At 46.0% G+C, this 20358-nt stretch overlaps 1 protein-coding gene across 1 annotated transcript in view; it reads right to left on the bottom strand.

Moving 5' to 3' along the window:
* FBXO42 (F-box protein 42) overlaps nucleotides 1-20358 on the bottom strand; it is a 91603-nt gene that overhangs the window by 31849 nt on the left and 39396 nt on the right. The window contains exons 3-4 of the mRNA XM_039508578.1: nucleotides 17117-17233; nucleotides 2303-2437 (exon numbers count right to left, since the gene is read on the bottom strand). Of these exons, the coding sequence (XP_039364512.1) occupies nucleotides 2303-2437; nucleotides 17117-17233 (252 nt within the window). The remainder of the gene's footprint in view (nucleotides 1-2302; nucleotides 2438-17116; nucleotides 17234-20358) is intronic.

The following is a 20358-nucleotide window of genomic DNA, read 5'->3' on the forward strand; positions in this document are numbered from 1 at the left end:
TTCAGCCTCAATGAAGAACCACTGCCAGTTGCATCGTCTTCCCCACTCCTCACAAGATTAAACACATTCAGGGTGGGACAGCATTGCAACAACAGGAGAGGAAGAAGAGAATAAGTCAAAGCCTGATCATGCACATGTTAAGTTACTGCACTGTAAGAAGACTGAAAAAACCCTGAGTTTGATTAGATTGCCCATCACCATCTGAGCGCCTGCAAGGATTAGTTATCAGAGACAGATCAGATCTCCCAGACCTTCAAATACAAGAACTTCTTAAATCAGCAATTTGAGCCTCAAAAACAATCTTGACATTTTCATCAGTTCCCCCTTTTGAATTGTGAGAATGGTCTTAAAATCATTCCCATAAAAACCCTCATGACTGCAATCTTGGAACAGCCATGTCTTCTCCTCACTAAGGCTATGTCTACACTACAAACCAGTAACATCTCCTGTGTAGCCGCTCTTCTGTCGGCATAATTAAACCACTCCCAATGAACAGCGGTAGCTATGTCGGCGGGAGAGCATCTCCCACTGACATAGTGCTTTAGTCAGTGAAACTTATGTCGGTCAGGGGGTGGTTTGTTTTTTTTTTCCACACCCTGACTGACAAAAGTACTAGTGTAGACAGCCTAACTCAAACCTTTATACACTTTGAGCTCAAGTCTTAGCGCTCACTACATGCTTATTTTTAACCCTTAGATACAAGACATTGGATTTTGAGATTAAAGAAAAACACATTGTTAATATCATCTGCACCCAACTCTCCAGGGTGAGCATGAAAGATACTAAGGGTAGTGGTCATCTTTCTTCGGTGTCTGAATAGACCCTAGCACAGGGGGTCCCAAACTGGGGGTTGGGACCCCTCAGGGAGTCACGAGTTTATTACTGGGGGTCACGAGCTGTCAGCCTCCACCCCAAACCCTGCTTTGTCTCCAGCATTTATAATAGTGTTAAATACATAAATAAGTGTTTTTAATTTATAAGGGAGGTCGCACTAAGAGGTTTGCTATGTGAAAGGGGTCACCAGTACAAAAGTTTGAGAACCACTGCCCTAGCACAATGGAGTTCTGATCCATGACTAGGGCAATGCTAGGCACTAAGATAACACAAATAAGTAGTGAGAACGCTGTTCTCCCATTGGCTTCCTTCATTATAGCAGGGCACCTCACATTGAAATAAATTCTATTTCATGTACTTTCCATCTCATTTAATTTCAAAGAGCTGTCTACTTCTGCAGTTGTTACACTTTTGCAACTTAAATCCGAGTTATATGGAAAAAACATGTTTAAACAGATTTTTAATGTTTAAAACTACTGTGGGAAATAACTTTTAGCCCTTTTCTGCTCTAGCTCACAATATGGGGATTGCATGAGTACCTGTTTCCCACGCTCCTGGTTGCTGTGGGTAACCAGCTGAGACATGTTTTATCCACTCTTCCAAATAACTGAACTGGCAACCACCAAAGTTATTCAAAGCTCTCAGCACTGGGACAATTACTTCTATCAACCCAAAAAAAACAACAAGGTGTCCGGTGGCACCTTAAAGACTAACAGGTTTATTTGGGCATAAGCTTTTGTGGATAAGATGCATAAAATGCATCTGAAGAAGTGAGGGTTTTTTACCCACGAAAGCTTATGACGAAATAAATGTTAGTTTTTACAGTGCCACTAGACTCCTCCTTGTTTTTGTGGATACAGACTAACACGGCTACCCCCTGATACTTTCTATCAACCCAGGCTCTCACAACTTCACCTAAATGTCACTCATTCTACATAGCACAAACTAGCATTAAACAGTTTGCTAGCCCACAGAAAAGGCATTCGTGGTACTTGCTCCGTAGTACAGTTCTCTGGACGGAAGGACACCAAAATACTCTGCATTTACCATCAGATATAACCTAAAAAGCATTCAGCTAAAGAAGCTGTAAGTATCAAGCTGTGTGGCCCTATAGGGAAGACACTAAGGCTATGGCTACACTTAAACTTTCAGCCTGCGCGCCCCGCGCGCAGCGCTGCTTGAAGCGCGAGCGCTAAGTCAGTCAGCAGCGCCAGAAACGCGAGAAAGCGCTCCAGCGCCAGTCCCTACTCCAGCCCCTGTGGGGAGGGGGCTGCCGCGCTGGCTGGCTGGCCCAGCTGGGGGGGGCTTTGCGCACAGAAGCTAGAGCAGCGTGCAGCGCTTTGCTGCACCTGCTGCTGCAACCACTGTTGCTGCAGCGCTGCAAGCCCTTAGGTACAACTTTGGGTAGTTCACTGTAAGGAATAAGAATAAGAGCAACCAAAGGTCTTTAACATCCGTCACCTCTCACCTGATGCCAGAGGCCGGATCCACTCTTTGCTGTTGAGGTCAAGTCTCCAGAGGTCATTGAATGCAGCATTGCAACTGCTCTGGGTGCAGCCACCAAACACATACATTGACTGATTAGCATCATAGTAACACGCACCTAAAAAGGAGACAAAAAAAAACCAGTTAAAATTATCTCCCCCACATTTTTGATAAAATTAGGGAATTTTCTCACAGTACAGAAAATACTTGTTATAGTCCTTTAAAAAAACACCAAGTAGTCTAGAAGTATCACAGACCAAAGTAAACCTACAGCAAAATTGCTGTAAAATGATTATCCAGTCAAGTGGACCTGTTCCTGAAAGAATAAAAAACCCTGTCCCCTCAAAGCTCAGTTGGGGCTTGTCTACACTGCAACGTTGTCAACAAAACTTTTGTCTTTCACAGGTACTTAACCCTCCCCCGCCGAAAGACAAACAAACATTTTGCCACTCGTGGGGCAGGACAGACCGACAGCATTCACACACGCTGACTCTTAGCGACAAGGCAGTGCCGACACAGCCTTGTCGCTAAAAGCTGCGTAGTGTAGACAAGCCCTCAGATTAGCTGAGAATCGCACATTCAACACACTCACTTCTAAGCTAGTCCATATGATTTGTATTGCTGCCAAGCTTTAGTAAGAGACAAGGTGAATGAGGTAATAACTTTCATTGGACCAGGGGAGAGATGCTTTCACAGAGCTCTTCAGGTCTGGGAAAGGGACTCAGAGTGTCACAGCTAACTACAAAGTGGAACAGACTGTTCAGCATAAGTAGTTAAAACAAATTTCACCATCCCCTCCAGTTACAGGGGGGAAAAGAAGGGCGGGGGGAGGTTGCTAGTGGGCTACAGATTGTTGTAATAAGCCAGGGTGGCCAAACTTATTGACCCTCCGAGCTGCATACGACAATCTTCAGAAGTTCGAGAGCCAGGGTGTGCCTGCCAGGGCTTCAGCCACATGGGAGACACCTGAAGGGGCTTGGGGCTTCAGCCCCTCTCCAGCAGAAGCCCTGAGCCACACCACGCCGCGTGGCTAAAGTCCCAAGAACCCCTCCACACTGAGCAGAAGCCAGAGGTGATGTGGGGGGGCACATGGGGTCATGTGCTCTTCCCCAGATTTTTGCCAGGGTTTGCTGGCCCTGCTCAGTCACGGGGTGCTGCCAGGCCCCCTCCCTGCACAGCAGATACTGGAGCTAGCAATGTAATAGGGGCCGGGGAAGGTCCCTGGACCAGGGAAGGGGGCAGCAGTCGGGGCAGGACAGGTGCAAGACACACACACACACACACACACACACACCTCTCCCCTGGGGATTTCCTGGCTGCCCAAAGACAGTTCAAACCCCCACCCACTCCCTCCCCAATCACTACGGAGGCCACCCTAGGACCAACCAATGCAGTAGCCGCCCCCTCCCCCCCCAACTAAAGGGCAAGTTGGGGGGTTGACCCAGTTCCCCTCTTCCTCCTCCCCCGAGCTGCGGCTCGAGTCCAGACTGGACACCCCTCCACTCGCTCGGCACTTACCAGCTCTGCCTCGTGCCCAGCGCTTCCCGCCTCAGCGGGCCCCGGAAGCGATGCACCTGCTGTACGCCAGGCGAGGGGAGCGGGAGATGGAGACACGTGCGGTTCTGGCTGTTAGGTTGGTTGGAGCACAGCACGTGGGGCTGTGAGGCAGGGCCCCCCCCCGGGCAGGGGGTGAACCCAGCAGCCCCACCCCGCCGCTTACCCGCACGCCGCACAGCGAGCCCCCAGGGGCCGCATGTTGTGCAGGCCTGCTCTAGCCCCATCCTCCGGTTGCAAGGCAGAACTTCCTAGCTTCCCCCAGTCTCGTAGCTGGAGAATGGGGTGGGTGGGGGAAAAAGAGTCCGCAAGCTGCACTTTAACTGTAAAACTGCAGTTTGGCCAGCCCTGTAATAAGCCATAAATCCAGTGTCTCTATTCAGTCCGTGATTCGCCTGGCAAAGTTATGAATTTAAGCTCCCAGGCTCGATTTCCTTTGAGAAGACGGACTGAGAGGTCAGATAAAGTGATCATTTTGTGAAAAGTGTTCACCCACAGATGAAAGGGTGTTTCTGTCTTATCACTTTCCTATGTGAATTCTTTACTACATAACCCTAGCTGTCCTAGGTACCAAAGCCAGGTAGCTATGCCCTTATTTTCCAAGATGGAGAGCACTGTTCCTTAATTATCTTGTCAAACAAAAACACCCCCTTAAAATGCATCATATTCTATATTAACATTCTCGCCAGGTCTCTCAATAGACTTAGGCCCTGTCGACACTGGCAAGTTTCTGCGCACTAAAGCAGCTTTGAGCGCTGTAACTCCCAAGGTGTGCACACTACCAAGTCACTTCGGGCGCAAAAACTGCGCAGTTGCAGGGCTATAAAAAAAGCCACCCTGACTGCACTGGGGCTACAGTGCTGCAGTGCCAATGTAGACACCGTGGTGATTACAGCACTGCAATTAGCCTCTGGGAGGTGTCCCACAATGCCAGTTCTCGCCTCTCTGGTCATTGGTTTGAACTCTACTGCCCTGCCCTCGGGTGACCAACCGTCATCCCAACCCCGTACATTCCTTTCCAAATTTGAAAGTCCCCTTCCTGTTTGCTCGGTGATGCGTGCAGTGGTCTCAGCGCATCTTTCCAGGTGACGACGCCTGTTCCATGCACCAGGTGATCCCCCGCTTGGAGCAATGCCGAGCTGCTGGACCTCATCAGCATTTGGAGAGAGGAAGCTGTGCAGTCCCAGCTGCACTCCAGCTGTAGAAATTATGATACCTACGGACAGATTTCACGATGCATGATAGAAAGAAGCCATGACCGGGACACACAGCAGTGTAGGGTAAAAGTGAAGGAGCTAAAGAACGCCTATCACAAGGCACGGGAGGCAAACCGCCGCTCCGGTGCTGCGCCCACAAGCTGTTGGTTCTACAAAGAACTGGACGCGATCCTTGGTGGCGACCCCACCTCCACTGCGAAGGCCCCGTGGATACTTCGTTGGCTCATGTGCCAGTTGAGAGTTGACTGATCCAGGAGGAGGAAATCTTGGATGAAGAGGGGCAGGGGGACCCAGAGGCAGAGGATGACTCAGACGCATGCAGCCAGGAGCGCTTTTCTACCCTGGAGGAGCCTAGCCAGTCACAGCAGTCAGAGCTTGGCAAAGCGCAAACAGGCGAGGAGGCCCCTGGTAAGTGGATCTGATTTTGGGAATTGCTGAAGCGAGTTGTTGGGGCAGGAGGGTTGCAGGAAGCAGGCCTGTCTCCCACGGCATGCCTAGTCTGAGCGGCGGAACAGGCTGTTGATAGACTCCCTCACTTCACAGGAATCTCCCTCAGATCTCCAGGAAACGCTCATGGAGATACTGGGCAATCCGCTGCTGCAGGTTCCTCGGCAGAGCTGCTTTGTTTCTTGCCCCATTAACGGTAACTTTCCTGTGCCACTTTGCCGTGACTGGGGGGGGAGAGGAGAGAGATGGGACCATTGCTGCACACAGGCTGGCCACATAGCCGCAGGCTTGGAGAAGACCCTCCCTTGATTCCCTGCTCACCCTCAGCAGCGAGATATTTTCCATAATGAACACAGCCTGTGGAAAATGTGGAGACAGGAATGATTACCAGGCTCTCCCCAACAGCCACGTGCCCAGTGTACAGCAGGGTCCGGGAAGAGTGATGTCCCCTGCCCCTGCGGCTACTCACCATTTTGGGAGTCCTGTGGCTCATGTGTGCTTGCCTGGGGTCAGCCAGTTAGTGACAAGTGTGAGAGTACTGGCTGTGTTTTAAAGCACTGAATCAGTGTTGTCTGTGTTGCAAACAATACTGCTTCTGTAAAATGTTGCATTTAAACTTCACAGAGATGATCTTGGGAGACCAGCCTCCCTTATCGGCGGCAAAATGGCTGCACAGAATTAGGAAGTGTCCAAGAAGAACTAAGGAGGACTTTCTGCATGAGGTTATGATGCATTCGGCCGCCGAGAAACAGGAATTGAAAGAGTGACAGGACAGCGAGGAGGACCGAAAGGAGAACAGAGCACGCCAGAAAGAAGCCACAGAGCAGCTCCTAACAGTTATGGAGCGTCAAGTGGACACGCTCCAGGCAATATTAGCTCTTCAAACCGAGCAGCTCCGCACCCACCCTCCCCTGCAGCCACTGTCGCAAAACTCTTTCCCATGCGCCCCCCAGATACTGCCAACACATTCTTATCAACCTCCTGGCTCCTCTCTACTGGCAGCATTGCACTCCTCCCTCCTCACAGTCCAGCACTGCCGACTCCCACTACCCACTGCACTCAACACCTGGCCCTGCTGAAGTACAGCACCCACTTCATTGTACTCCAAAGGAGAAGGCTGGGTATGATTCCTGGACATACACAAATCTGTAGCCACTCCGGGACCTCTCCTCCTCTTGAGATCTTTCCTTCCCCCATGTCCCCTCCCTGCTGAATTTTTTCATTTGACTCTCCCCTCCAGTTGTTGTCTTTTAATAAAAGAATTGTTTGTTTGAAAGCCCATTTGTGCAAAGCCACCCACAATGTCACGCACGTTGTCTAGAGTCACGGTCTTTCGGAGCAGGATGCGATTAATGGCTCTGCACACTTCCATCAACACGACTTCAACGGTCGACTTTCCCACTCCAAAGTGGTTAACAACCCATCAGCAGCAGTCTGGCGTAGCCAGCTTCCACAGTGCAATCACCACGCGCTTCTCTGGTGACAGGGCAGCTCTCACTCTTGTGCCTGTGCTGCAGGGCTGGGGCAAGCTCATCACACAGTCCCGTGAATGTGGTTTTCCTCATGCGAAAGTTCTGCAGCCACTGCTCGTCATCCCAGACATGCATGACGATGTGATCCCACCACTCAGTGCTTGTTTCCCAAACCCCAAAGCCGTGTTCCACTGTGGACAGCACCTCCGTGAATGCCACAAGCTATCTCGTGTCGTAGCTACTACGTGTGGAGAAATCAATGTTGCACTCCTCGTCTTTGTAGTTTAAGGAATAACTCCACTGCCACTCGTGACGTGTTGGTCAGAGCGAGCAGCATACTGGGCAGCAGTGCGGGATCCATTCCTGCAGCCTGAAAGAGGCAGGGGGCGCAGTACACAAACCGTTGAAAGATGGCTCCGAATGCAGACAGAAGCACAGGGATTGCTGGGATGTGAAGCGATGCATCACGGGGCATTGGGACTGGACCCAGGATGCCCTGCGACCCCCTCCGCCTTCCCACAGGTCTTAGCCGCAAAAGAGAATGAGGTGCTCTGTGGGATAGCTGCCCAGAGTGCACCGCTCTGAATAGCGCTGCAAGTGCCACAAGTGCGAACTAGCTATTGCACGGGCAGCTGACAGTGTGAACACACAACAGCGGTTTTCCTTCTGCGCTCTCTGAGCCGGCGCTGTAACTTTGCAAGTGTAAACATGCCCTTCATAGGCACCAACTTCTACTCGTGCTGGTTGGTTGCTTGACCCCCCTCTTCCCCTGGCCCTGCCCCAACTCCACCCCTGCCCCACACCCATTCCAACCCCTTCCCCAAAGTCCCCGCCCCCTCTCTGCCCCTATTCCAACTCCTTCCCTAAATCCCTGCCCTGGCCCCGCCCCTCCTCCCCTGAATGTGCCACATTCCCGCTTCTCCCCCCTCCATCTTGGAGCTTGCTATGCCACCAAACAGCTGTTTGGTGGTGGCAAGCGCCGGGAGGTAGGTGGAGGAGCGGGGACGTGGCGCGCTCATGGGAGGAGGCGGAAGTGAGGTGACATGGGGCTGGGACGGGAGCTTGGCTGCCGGCGGGTGCAGAGCACCCACTAATTTTTCCCCATGGGTGCTCCAGCCCTGGAGCACCCACGTAGTTGGTGCCTATGGTGCACAGAATCCTCCAAATTAACAGAACTACGGTGTACAGCACATAGCCCAAGTATACGCAGATAGAGGGAGATTTTAAGTAACATAATATTTTAAATCTACAAAGAACTTTTTGTCTTGAAGCAGCACAGAACACTTCGCAAGCTGCCAAAAGGCAGTTCACTTTTGGGTGGAGCTAGCAGCAGCTGATGCAAAGCAAACTACATAAGAGTGACAAGAGGGTAAAAAGTGGAAATTTTGGTTAAGACTGAAGAAAACCCAGATTCTTACACTAAGACATGGATCTATAATGCCTACATTTACCCATCTAGGTTTTTATCCCATGGTACCATCACTATGGGATCGGAGCACCTTCCACAAGAGTAAACAAGAACATACTGAACAGAAACTATAAATAAGTCCTATCTGCCCTAAAAGAATGACAGCAACTTGTTCCTGCCAGGGTGTGAACATGGGGCTACAGGAATTCTGGACAGACACTCTCTGAAGTTCAGACTAAACTATCCCGACTAGCGAAAGAGGCCAACATGATACAAGATGAACTTCCTTATTTCAGTATTTCCCCTCCAAGTCTTGGGTTTCCTTGTTATCTCTTACTAGAATGATCGCTTTCCCTCGTACGTTCAGGAGTCCGGTACAGTCACTTCAGCGTTTAGTGTGGCAAGGACACCCTTTTTCGCGTCTCTCATCTAAGGCAGTGTCAGCGACTGGGACATAAATGACAGACAGCTAGCTGGCACAGGATCACCCAGACAAGACAAAGGTCAGGGAGAGGCAGGCTGGGGAGAGGCAACTGGAAGAATTAGCTGAGTTTTCATAAGCCTCCTTGACTCAGGCTGAGCATCTGCTGTTTGTAACTTGAGCTTGCAAAGTGGTGAAAGGCAAGAGCAGGGAGAGAGATTTTAAGTTCACAACAACTATTCCAGATGATCAGGTAACAAACTGCAAGACTGTTTCCAGTCTGTGCTTGGTGAGGTCTCGCCCCCTCTGGGACGCAACTTCGCTAGTTATCCATGCCTTTGTCCCCTAAAGATGCGTCTACTGGAATACACTCTACGTGGGGCTACACCAAAAAACTATTCAGAAATGTACAAAGTACAGAATTCAGCTGCCTGCTTCCATTACGTTTCAAGCAGAGAGCACGTTATACCAGCATTCCATGATCTGCATTGGCTGCCTATTAGTTTCTGGGTGAAATGTAAGGAGTTGGTTTTGACTATAAAGCTATAAGTGGTTTGTGATCTATGGAAAGAGACCACATCTCACGAACAATTCTGACAACTGCAATCAAGCTATCAGTCCCCTGGTCTGAAAGGGAGGGATGTCCTCCATGAATGGTGGTCCACCCAGGAATTCAATCCATCCTTGATCTGAAATAGCTCCAAAATTTTAACCTTCAAGGTATGCTGCAAAGTTCATCTATTTTCTCAGAGCTTTGGCAAGAGGCACATGGCATGGCTGGAGGTGGGGGAGAAGTTTATTTCCTGGTATTTAATCTATAGTGTGATTGAGGGCCTGGCTAGACAAGTTATTGCATTTGATTGTGTATTTTTAATATTGTACAAGTACTTGGAGTTCTGCAATAAACTGGAGAGGGTTCAGAGAAGAGCGACAAGAATGATTATCGGATTAGTAAACATGCCACACCCCTGGCTTCAAATGGTTTCCATCACATACTGGGTTTACAGTTTGGTTCAATGGCTCTGAGCACCTGAACAATATAAATTGTTCCAGCACTCCTGAAACATGCCTTATAGTGATAGACTCAAGGAGTGCCATCTGTTTAGCTTAACAATGAGAAGGTTAAAGTGTGACTTGATTACAGTCTATAAGTATCTACATGGGGAACAAATATTTAACAACGGGCTCTTCAATCTAGCTGAGAAAGGCATAACACGATCCCATGGCCAGAAGTTGAAGCTAGATAATTCAGAGTGGAAATAAGGTGTAAAATTTTTAACAATGAGGGTAATTACCTGTGAAAACAACATACCAAGGGTCTTGGTGGATTCTCCATCACTGACCATTTTAAACTCAAGATTGGATGTTTTTCTAAAAGATCTGCTCTAGGAATTCATTTGGGGAAGTTCTATGGCCTGTGTTATATAGGTGGTCGGACTAGATGATCACAATGGTCCATTGTGGCCTTGGAATCTATGATTAATCAAGTATCCTCTCTTTAGCTCTGTTCTCCGCTGAAACATCAGCCCACGAAGATGGCCTGTAATGTCAGTAAAGGCTTGGCGTGCCCATCTGCTGTTCCAAAGCTTGATTACATTTTGAACACCACTTCAAAAAGCAAAATCATCCCTCTCCAAAACAGAGGGCATTGAGAACTGGCACTTATGTATTCAATCAGTGAATCCTGTTTGAAACTTATCAGTACAGATACTTCCAACCATTAAGAAAATCCAAAGTTCTACAGAAATGCACTGAACAAAGTGATAGCAATGCCAATACTAATATTAAATATATAAACATATACAACAGAAGTGCTCCCCTGAGGTGAGCTTACAGGAATGTATCTTTATTTTAGTTCAAGGAATATTTAAGGGAAAATGAAACCTAGCAGAAAAGAGCAAGTTGTAAATCACCCCCCCACACACACAAAGAGATGTATGTACAGCAAGACTGAAGTGTTCTAAGCCTTGGGAAAACGAAAGGGCATCAGCTGGGGTTTGCAGAGAGCACTGATCACTGTCCTTGTCAGGGACAGGGATAGACCAGGAGAAGAACAAATGAGAATGTCAAAGTTCAGCCAGTGAGCCTCTGGTGTAGACCAGCCTGTGGCTAATGATCTAACACAGAAGTGAAGGAGCAGCTCTAATTATGCAAACAAAACCTCAGCAACAGATGTGGAAGTTCAAGACCAAGCCCCATCATAAATAACCTGCAAGACAAGTGAAGCAAAGCTATACGAGCAACAGCAGATAGGAGGGTGGTAATCCCACCAGGAAGGACAGAAGGCTGAAAAGAAAAGGAAATGTGAGGTTGTCAGAGTTCATTGGAGCTGCACCTTTTACAATATTAGAGCTCTGTCTATATGAACCCTGATATTTGCTCTCCTTTGACGTAAAACTCAAGGAGGACACAGTGTATTTAGAAACTGCACCAGCCCTTCCCTTCCTCTAAATCACAAGTTATGGAAGTAACCAACATCTTGGTGGGAGTAACTGGAGTCAAAATATCAGTGACAGAAAATAAAGGGAAATGTGGAATAAAGGGAGCAAGTGGAGTGATGCTCAAACTCTGGTGGCCCAGGGGAAATCCTTTAGGGTAGGTCGCTGTTACCAAAGGTCACTGTTCAGAGGAATTATTCTGAACTCAAAGTCAGTTTATTCAGTACTAGTAAAAGGGATTTTACTGATCAAATGCCCCTGCCATAATTCTTAAACTCAGTGATATATTTGTAGTGTCAATGACCCTTTAACACAGCCCACCCATAGGCACCCCCGTCACATTCATCCCACCAAAGAGAGCCACTCGGTCTAAATGAATTAGATGTAATAAAACTACATTCAACCACTGACAACTTCACTCCGCAGGGGAAGCAATGAAACCCATCTCCTCCTTTCAGAAAGGCCTCATTGTCTGACCTGTGACTTGTCATGCAGATCACCTGCTTCCTCTATTCAAAGTCCACAGAAAAGCCAATAGCTCTAATGCCCTTGGCTTTCACAGAAAAGTCCAGTGCACGAGCTGACCACACAGCAGGAGCTGGGGATTTGCAGATACGGAGCACACCAGGACAATGGCCCAAGTCAACATCTTACACAGAGCACAATCATTTGGCACACACATACCTATATGTATATACATGCTTACATGTTCAAAGGCAGTGAGTATAATCAAATATTTTTCCTATTTCTCCTACTCAGAATACCATTGCTACATAACAGAAGGGCTTAACATCTACCATACTCAAACTTAAATTACCAATCACAGAACTGGTATTGGGATAGATTTTAGGGTGGATGATATGATGCACCATCCTTGCATTATACTGTGTCTGTACCATTTCCCAAGCTCTGGCAGTTCACCTTGATGCTGACCTGCAGCACTGCTTGCTATACAATCCTGGGCCTCTCCTTAAGCAGAGGCTGCCAAGTTTTGCAGTGGTTTTGTGATGCAGGCACATGTCTGATAAGGACTAGGCTAACATCACGTTTCATTTTCACATAGTGGCTCAATGTATATTCAAACCCCAGTCTCTACAGGTGAAAGGCCAGGGTACTAGCCCATTAGATCAATTTCTAGCCTCCCATATCTTGTGCAATTTACATCAATAGATGCACGTACAAGTTTAACTTCATCTTGTTCAGATACAAAGAGATAATGGGAAAATACAAAAGCATTAGAGGCTGCCTGATGGATTCCCCACCAAACTGCAAACCAATCATTTGCTAATAGTGGCAGGTTAAGAGTTATTTAAACTCCACCCCAATCCAAACTCTTGGCAACTGCTGCTTTCAAGCAGCATCACAGTGCAGGCAATTTATTATTTTTTGAAGGGAGGTGGCAGCATTCTTCTCCTCTATTTGGTTTTAAAAACAAGCTAGCCAGACAGGCACCATGACGTCCGCACAGTATGTATTTTAATCATAGACCGAAATAATTTAAACTGTGCTTTCCTGCCTCTCTTTAGCAAACCATTTAAAGCTTCTGGAAAAGGAAGGCAGCTCAATTTATGCAAAAATGACAGTACAACTGAAAATTCCAGTTGTACATATTTAAAGGGCCAGCATCAATCCACCAAATAGGATGGAAGATGAGGTCCATTAGAAGAAGTTGTGCTTAGAGCTTTTTGCTGGGCAGATGGCATGAGAATTTGAGAACTAAGGGTAGATTTTTCAAAAGCAACTAAGATTTAGGCGCATAAGTCCCACTGAAAGTCAAGAGGATTTGTGCTCCTAAAATCCACCATCACCACTATCACCTAAATAAATCAGAAACATTGTAAAACACTCCATTATATTTGAATACCTAGAGAGACGATCAACAGCACAGATTTCAAAAGTTATCTTATTTTAAAGACATTTGTGTCTCTAAATTTTGTCTATTACTTCTATGCTATATCACAGCTTCTTATATAGTAGTCTGAGACAACCAGCGTAAGATCAGCGGACTATAAGCAAGAAGGCTGGATTCAATACATAAATCTCTTCAGAGCAAGGAAAGTGGTCAACTTGTTAACTTTACTAAATACAATGAAGAGCACCAAAACTCTGAGTATGCGTACAGCAGTTACCTTCAAGGTCTGAAATAAAGAAAGTTTATCTGTCTCACCTTAAGAGGAAGGAAAAGAAATGGGCTCTATTTATATCCAACTTGCATTTCCCCACCACCTTCCCAATGAAAATATTATTGCAAATTCTTTCAGTCTCCTTAGTGGACCTGACTATTGGAGTGTAAGGACAGGCCTTTATATACAATGGTTTCCTTAGTGAAGGGTTCCAAAGCACTATAACAAACTGGTAAATGTTATCTGTACAGATCTCTTCACTCACCCTTGCAGTGCTGCAATTGCTGAGGTGCAATACAGCAGCTATTTAATAGTACTGTCCATAGACATGGCATTGCAATTTAGGACAGGAAATGAATACCACCACCACCACCACCACCAAAAATTTAGGGAAGCAAAACACAGTTACTAGAGGAAGCAAAACACAGTTACTAGAGTTAGAATTTAGTGAAGTCACCAGGCCTAAACCCCTACTCTTATGAAAACCATCTCTGGGTTTTTCCATGACCCTAAGTCATCAAAATCAGTTTCCATCTCCCGTGAAAGGCTGCCTTCCCAATAGTATACTGAACTCCTAACACACTGCAGCAGTGCTTCAGTATGGACTCAGAGGAAATAATGCTATCCACTAAATAACCAGCGCCACTCCCTCCAACCCCTGGGGGGTTCTTAGAGCTCTCTTATCCATGCCTGACCTTGCTTAGCTTAAGAGAGCTGACAGCACCACAGCAACGGGTGGTAAGACTGCAAATTAAACCATATGTTCCACTGGGCCTTCAATAACTGTTTACACTACCTACATCAAAAGCAGGAATAGATTTACACTGATATCATGTCAGTGCCAGTATAGACTATTGCTCCAGACCTTAAGAAACTAAATCCTGCATTCCTCTGTTCTGGCCCCCCAGCCCCAATGTCTGCAATGAAAAAATTCCCATGGTTTTACTTTATATATTAAAACTGTACAAAGGAAAAGACAGTCGGTCTTGTTCCTACTATAGTAAGACACCATATGGGTGAAAGCCAAGCAGACCACTCTTGAAGCAAGCACCACTATAAGTATGTTTTTCTGAGTTTCTCTCTCCCCAGGCCCTTGTACAGGTGTGAACATACCCAGGGATGAACATGCCATCTGGACTGCTGACAGCTATTCAGAATTTTCCCAATTAAAATAACTATTAGCCAGTATTCTGGTAACATGCTTCACTACTGAGAAAAAAGATTCGGCATTTAGAAGTCACTGCAGAACCAAGTATTCCATCGAGGGATCAATTTTTCTGGCATAACGTATTACATTCCTTTGCTGTTTGCCATGACCTTTTGATGTAGCTATGAGACCGCATCAGCCATTTGTGTTTCACTAGATGCGTCACTGCTCTATTGTAATTGTATATTTTTAGATTGTACTACATTTGTATAATAGGTTCTTATTTATTCTGATCAAGACAAAAGCAGTATGACTAAAGCTTGCTTGAGTTTTATAATACACTTGGCAAAAATCAGACCTACGCAATCTTTTAAAAAAAAAATCCATGGATTTTTTTCTCCCTCCAGGCTTTAATGTAGGAATCTTCAAAAATATGGAACAATTGATTACCTGGAAGTCAAGAACCAGAGGTCTCTTCACCCACACTGAGACATTATCCAAAAAATCTGACCAAGGACAGAACCAAACAACTTAATTTGAACCAGTTTTTCTGAATAAAAAACATTTAAAAAACCCTCTGAACTCGCTGAGGGTTAGATTGATGTGTGGGATATGAGTTTAAACAGATACTACTGAGACACTTCTTGGGGCACTCAGGGCTGAGAGTCACGTTATTACCACCTGCCTCCTCCATGAGGGACTCTTGCCTAATCAGCTAGGCACAACCAGCATGTCGGCCACATTCTCCTCTGGGCTACACCAGCCATCTTTGTCTGGCAGGTTGACAACAGCTGCGCCCCAGTCCCCATGTTCCTACAAGTGTCCCCCTGGAGTATCCAGTCCCTGATCACTGGATACCCACAGAAATCCCAGATCCCCTGCTCCCAAAGGAACAGTGTACCAGTTCTACCATAGACCATCACTCCTGTATCATGTACAGCACTTGAGTTCAGTTACATAAAGGAATTTAAGAAAGAATAGAGATTCAAATAAAAAGCAGAGACACAGAGAGATGGGAACAATTGGTTATGTATAAAATGTCACAACCCGCATTCTAAAGCCTAAACTTAACTACCAAGTTATCCTCCTGACTAACAAAACTTCTCTCACCCAAAGTTCTCTCCAGTGTTTTCAACCAAGCCTGGCTGAGATCCCTTTTCATGAAGCAAACTCGCTATCCATTTACTTCCTAGATGAAGGATGCCAATGTGTGTGTCTACACCCCTAAATATACCAGAACAGACCCTTCTACAAATTTTCAGCACTAAAAAAAAGAGGAACTTGTGGGAATTTTCACAGCTTATATTTAGTAAAATATTCTCAAATTTTTGCTTTGGCAGGGGGTTTTATTGGGTTTGGCGAGTTTCTCCCAAACCTGGAAATCTGTATCTAATTCCCTGGCTGCCCCCTTAGCCTGTCTCTTAAAAGCAGTTAGTAAATAGTGCCAGACGGGTGAGGGAAAGACGTAAGAACAGGTGGTTTACTAGCACTGGTACTTAAAACTGAGGGGTGTGGGTGTGCGCATGGGTGCACACAAATTCCAAATTCCATATTCTGTGCATCATTCGCTTAATACATTACTACTTGGGAATATGAAAATGTTATGATTGACGACACTCAGAATCCTACCACTCACTTTATATTTACTTTTTTTAAATGAAATCCTGTTCCCAAGGGCCACCTCCCAGAGAGGCCAGAACCAGAGATGTAGACGGATATGGACTGAATTTTTGTTATTTGTTTGTAATTGCCTAGCACAATATGACTAGAACCTCTAGGAGCTACTGAAGTACAAATGAATTGTCATTTGATTTACGTCCCTGCATGTGAACATTTTTCAATTTTGTTAGAGAAATTTAGAGGTAGAAAGCAAAGATTCACTCCTAAACTAAGCAGCATCAGTTGAGTCATTGGCTTCTATGAACAAATCATATCAATATAAAAAATGTGATTGCTTCAGTACCTCTAATCTACAATCCTGCATGTGAAGTAAAATATAGCTTAGCCTCCTTCAAATAATGCAGAAATATGTAAACATTATCTACTGCAGCAACCCGCAGATGCCAATCCAGCTGCCGTGTATAGGCTCCAATTCATTAGCTCTACCCGTGTCACTGCACCGAAGTCATTAGAGTGAAGCTTCTGTCATTTTGACTGCAGAAAGCTAAGAGGGACTGAATATTTAAGAAGAAAATTAGTTAAGCCTAAGGGTGGGGTTTTAAAAAGTGCCCAAATGCCTTAGGAACACACATCCCACTGACGTTCAATAGGAGTTGTGCTCCTAAGTCACTCAGTGACTTTTCCTCTTAACTTAGCATCAGAGGGTTAACAACAAATGGTTTATCACATATCTATACTTGTATACTGTTTATGTTGCCAGAACAGCATATTACACATACATGTAACTTTTACCCAATTATAGGGCTGCGCACTACTGCTACATCTTGGCTCAAAGTACAAACACTTTGTACTACAAAGTCTCTGCAAACATGACAGTAGCTGCTAGGGGTGGAACACACTGAATTACTGGATTCGCAGAGTTCATATTTCCTTTCTAACTGTGTACTTACTGTGTGAGAAGCGCTGTGTGATTGGGGTTCCAGGATAGGGATACGTGCGACTCTCCCACTGAATATTTCCTTCTTGGACCGCCTTGATAAAGCCATGATAACACTGATGTGCCACACCTAGAAAAGGGAGAAAACAATACTTTAGTATGCTTCTGGCACAAACGTATGGTCACAAGACTAGGAAGGAGTTGTTCCTCCGTGATCAGCATTGCACAATTTCCAGAGGAAAACAAAACCCATAAGACACCTGAATTAGGCCTGGGTTAAGTCACTTGTCTTGATGAACAAAATAGTCCAACTCAGTAAGGCAAATGCTAAGGGAGCAACAGGAATAAATGACAGTGTAACCATTTCTCCTAGAAGCCATGCATACTTGACTTCTTTTTGCAATTCCAGGTCGGGGAAGAAAATGATAAAAAGGTTAATTACAGTTTAATGAATGGATGTCATAAGGCTGGTAATGGAGGAGCAGCATGGAAGGTGTAAGAAGGTGGTTAGTGATCAGAAGGTAAGTCCTTGCATTTTGACAGAAGGACTATAACTGCTCCAGTGCAGGCCCACAGAGGACAGACAATTCAAAGCCAGTGAGTGGGCCCAAAGGTGGTAACTGGTTATAAATGATCTGCACAATTTTTCTGTTTTTAAGACTTCAACAGGTTGATGACAGAATAAACCCTTTGTGCAATCTAATCACATACACATTGTCTGTATCAGTTATCCTCTCCTGTCCAAAACCTGCAGCTAGTTAGGGTAAATTACCAGCACTGTAAGATGACCATGTTCTAAATGAGTCTGATTCAGAGGCAAGTGCTTAAATTAGAGTCAGAAATAGTTTAGAGGGCTCAACAGCTGAAGACAGTGAGAATCTGGAGGTTTGGGGGATTATAGGTCAGTGTGCTGAACGCCTAGACTACAGTTAAGGAGGGTCTCTGCAGAGGATATACATGGGGGATATACAGGCTGGTGGTGAGAGACAAATGTATTGACAAAGAAGCGAAGTAACAGCGGCAGGCCCAATGAACCTCCCTCAAAGCACAATGCAATACCACTTCATCTGCCAGCAGGAGCCAGATGCTGGAGAGACCAGGTGAGAGATGGATGTCAGATGTCTGGTGTCTATAAATATCTTTTTGCGTTGGTGGTGAATAGGTGCTCAGTACACACTTTGGGGCATTAGAAAATAGGTGTTTTCAGATAAACAATGCCTGTGTTCTATGCTGCCACGCAAGCCAGCTGTGCCCTAATCACCACGCATATCGTCTGTGCACAACTGCTTCTTTGCCGGATGAGCATCTGCCTGTTTGTTGAAATGAACCTTTGAGGAGTCACAATACATTATAATGAAGTTTGCTGAGCATGTTGGCTGCTATTGTAAATTTATTTTAAAATAATGTTGCCAATGAAACATTCCTATTAGAACATACCTTAATTAAAATCTGTTCATTTCTCACATTACTAAAGGGGAAATTTAGCTTCTTCACCTGTGGCCACAAAGGCCCCCATGCAGAGCGGGACCAGAACCAGAGCTGCTGGTTCTGTATGCGGGGTGCGGATTTCTGCTGAGGGATTTGGCTCTGGGGATCCCCCAGACTTTGCCCCCAGTGGAAGAAGTGTCTACTAACGCCTCAGGGCTGCAGTAGCTGTCACAGAGCAGCCTGGCAAATGGTCCATGGCCTGGAAACATCCGCTCCTGACAGCATTCACAAAACCTCCTGTACCAAGCCACAACACTTAAGCCAGATACAAGAGGAGAGGATTTAGTTCTTAAAGAATCTTAACAAATACCAGATTTGCCTACCAAGGGAATAGCTCACTGAGAACTGGATTCTAGTTTCAGTTATGCATCGCTGTCATGGAGACTGGTCTATGCCCCAAACTGTCTCCTGGGAGTGACTCCTTCAGTGTGCCAGGCCCCAAGGACCCACACTGTTTAACAGGGGCAGGCCTGTAGCCTCCAAGATTGGGCTGGCGGCACCAGCATTCCCAATCTCTCTTCATGGCTCCGTGCAGCAAATCCAGCCAAGCCAGACTCCGGCTGGAGGCTTGTACCGTGACCCTTCAGGGCACAATGCTCTCAGGGGGTACGTCTACACTGCAATTAGACACCCCCTGACTCGGGCTCGCAGGGCAGTCTGAGATTTGAGGCCCCTCCCACTTTGCAGGGTCCTAGAGCCCAAGCCTGGAAGTCTACACCACAGCCTGAGCCCCACGAGCCCAAGTAAGCTGGCTCGTGCCAGACTCTGGTTTTTAATTGCAGTGTAGACATCTGACTTGGTACCACATGACATTTTGATTAAAAAACCTAGAATATAAAATTAACATGGCACATACTAAATTGATTAAAAACTGGCTAACTGATAGGTCTCAAAATGTAAATGTAAACAGGGAAATAAGTGGGTATGGTTGCTAATGGGGATGAGCAGCGGAGGGATTTTAAAGGAACCTAGCCAGATTTTTTTTTTCCTCCTTTGAGATGCTGGAGAAGCAGTGAAGGAGAGATACCCTGAAGGCAAACAGATAAAGGTTTTTCTAACAAGGCTTTGTTAGAAAGGATTTCCAGCTGGGCTTAGCTGGAGGGTAATTAACAGTTTGCAAAAGACAAGTCACAAACCAGTTTTTCTGGTCTCTCATTCTGAGAAGTCCAGTTAAAATCTGTGGGGTTTTTTTGTTTTTGTTTTACCTTGCAAACCAAGATAGCTCCGGTAGAGCAGGGAAACATGTCAAGCAAAGAAAAAAAAATACACAACAGGAGCTGGAATTAGCCAAATTCCAGGCTGAGGAGAGCCAAAAGGAACATGACAGAAAGATGGCCAGAGATGAGGCTGCACACCAGAGGGCTATGGAGATCCAGAGGGAGGCCCAGAAGCATGCCCTGGAGTTAGCAAGGGCTAAGCAGGAGTTACCAGCCAACCCTAACAACCCTTCTCCAGGTACTGCTTTCTGCCATGGGTACAGCATCTCTGCAGACCAGTACATGATAGAGCTGAGACCACAGCTCAGTGGACCCTTAGCAGAGGTGGCAGCTGAAATGCCTAAGGAGTCTCTCAAGGCTACCCAGGGAGGGGAAGGTTTTGGGGGGAAAGGGAGTGATACAGACACTAAGAATTCTGGATGGTGGCAGCGATACCAGATCTAATTTAATTTTAAATGAAGCTTCTTAAGCATTTTAAAACCATATTTACTTTACATACAACAATTCTTTAGTTCTATATTATAGACTTACAGAAAGAGACCTTCTAAAA

The sequence above is a fragment of the Mauremys reevesii genome, linkage group 21, assembly GCF_016161935.1.
Source record: "Mauremys reevesii isolate NIE-2019 linkage group 21, ASM1616193v1, whole genome shotgun sequence".
NCBI classification, from domain to species: domain Eukaryota; kingdom Metazoa; phylum Chordata; order Testudines; family Geoemydidae; genus Mauremys; species Mauremys reevesii.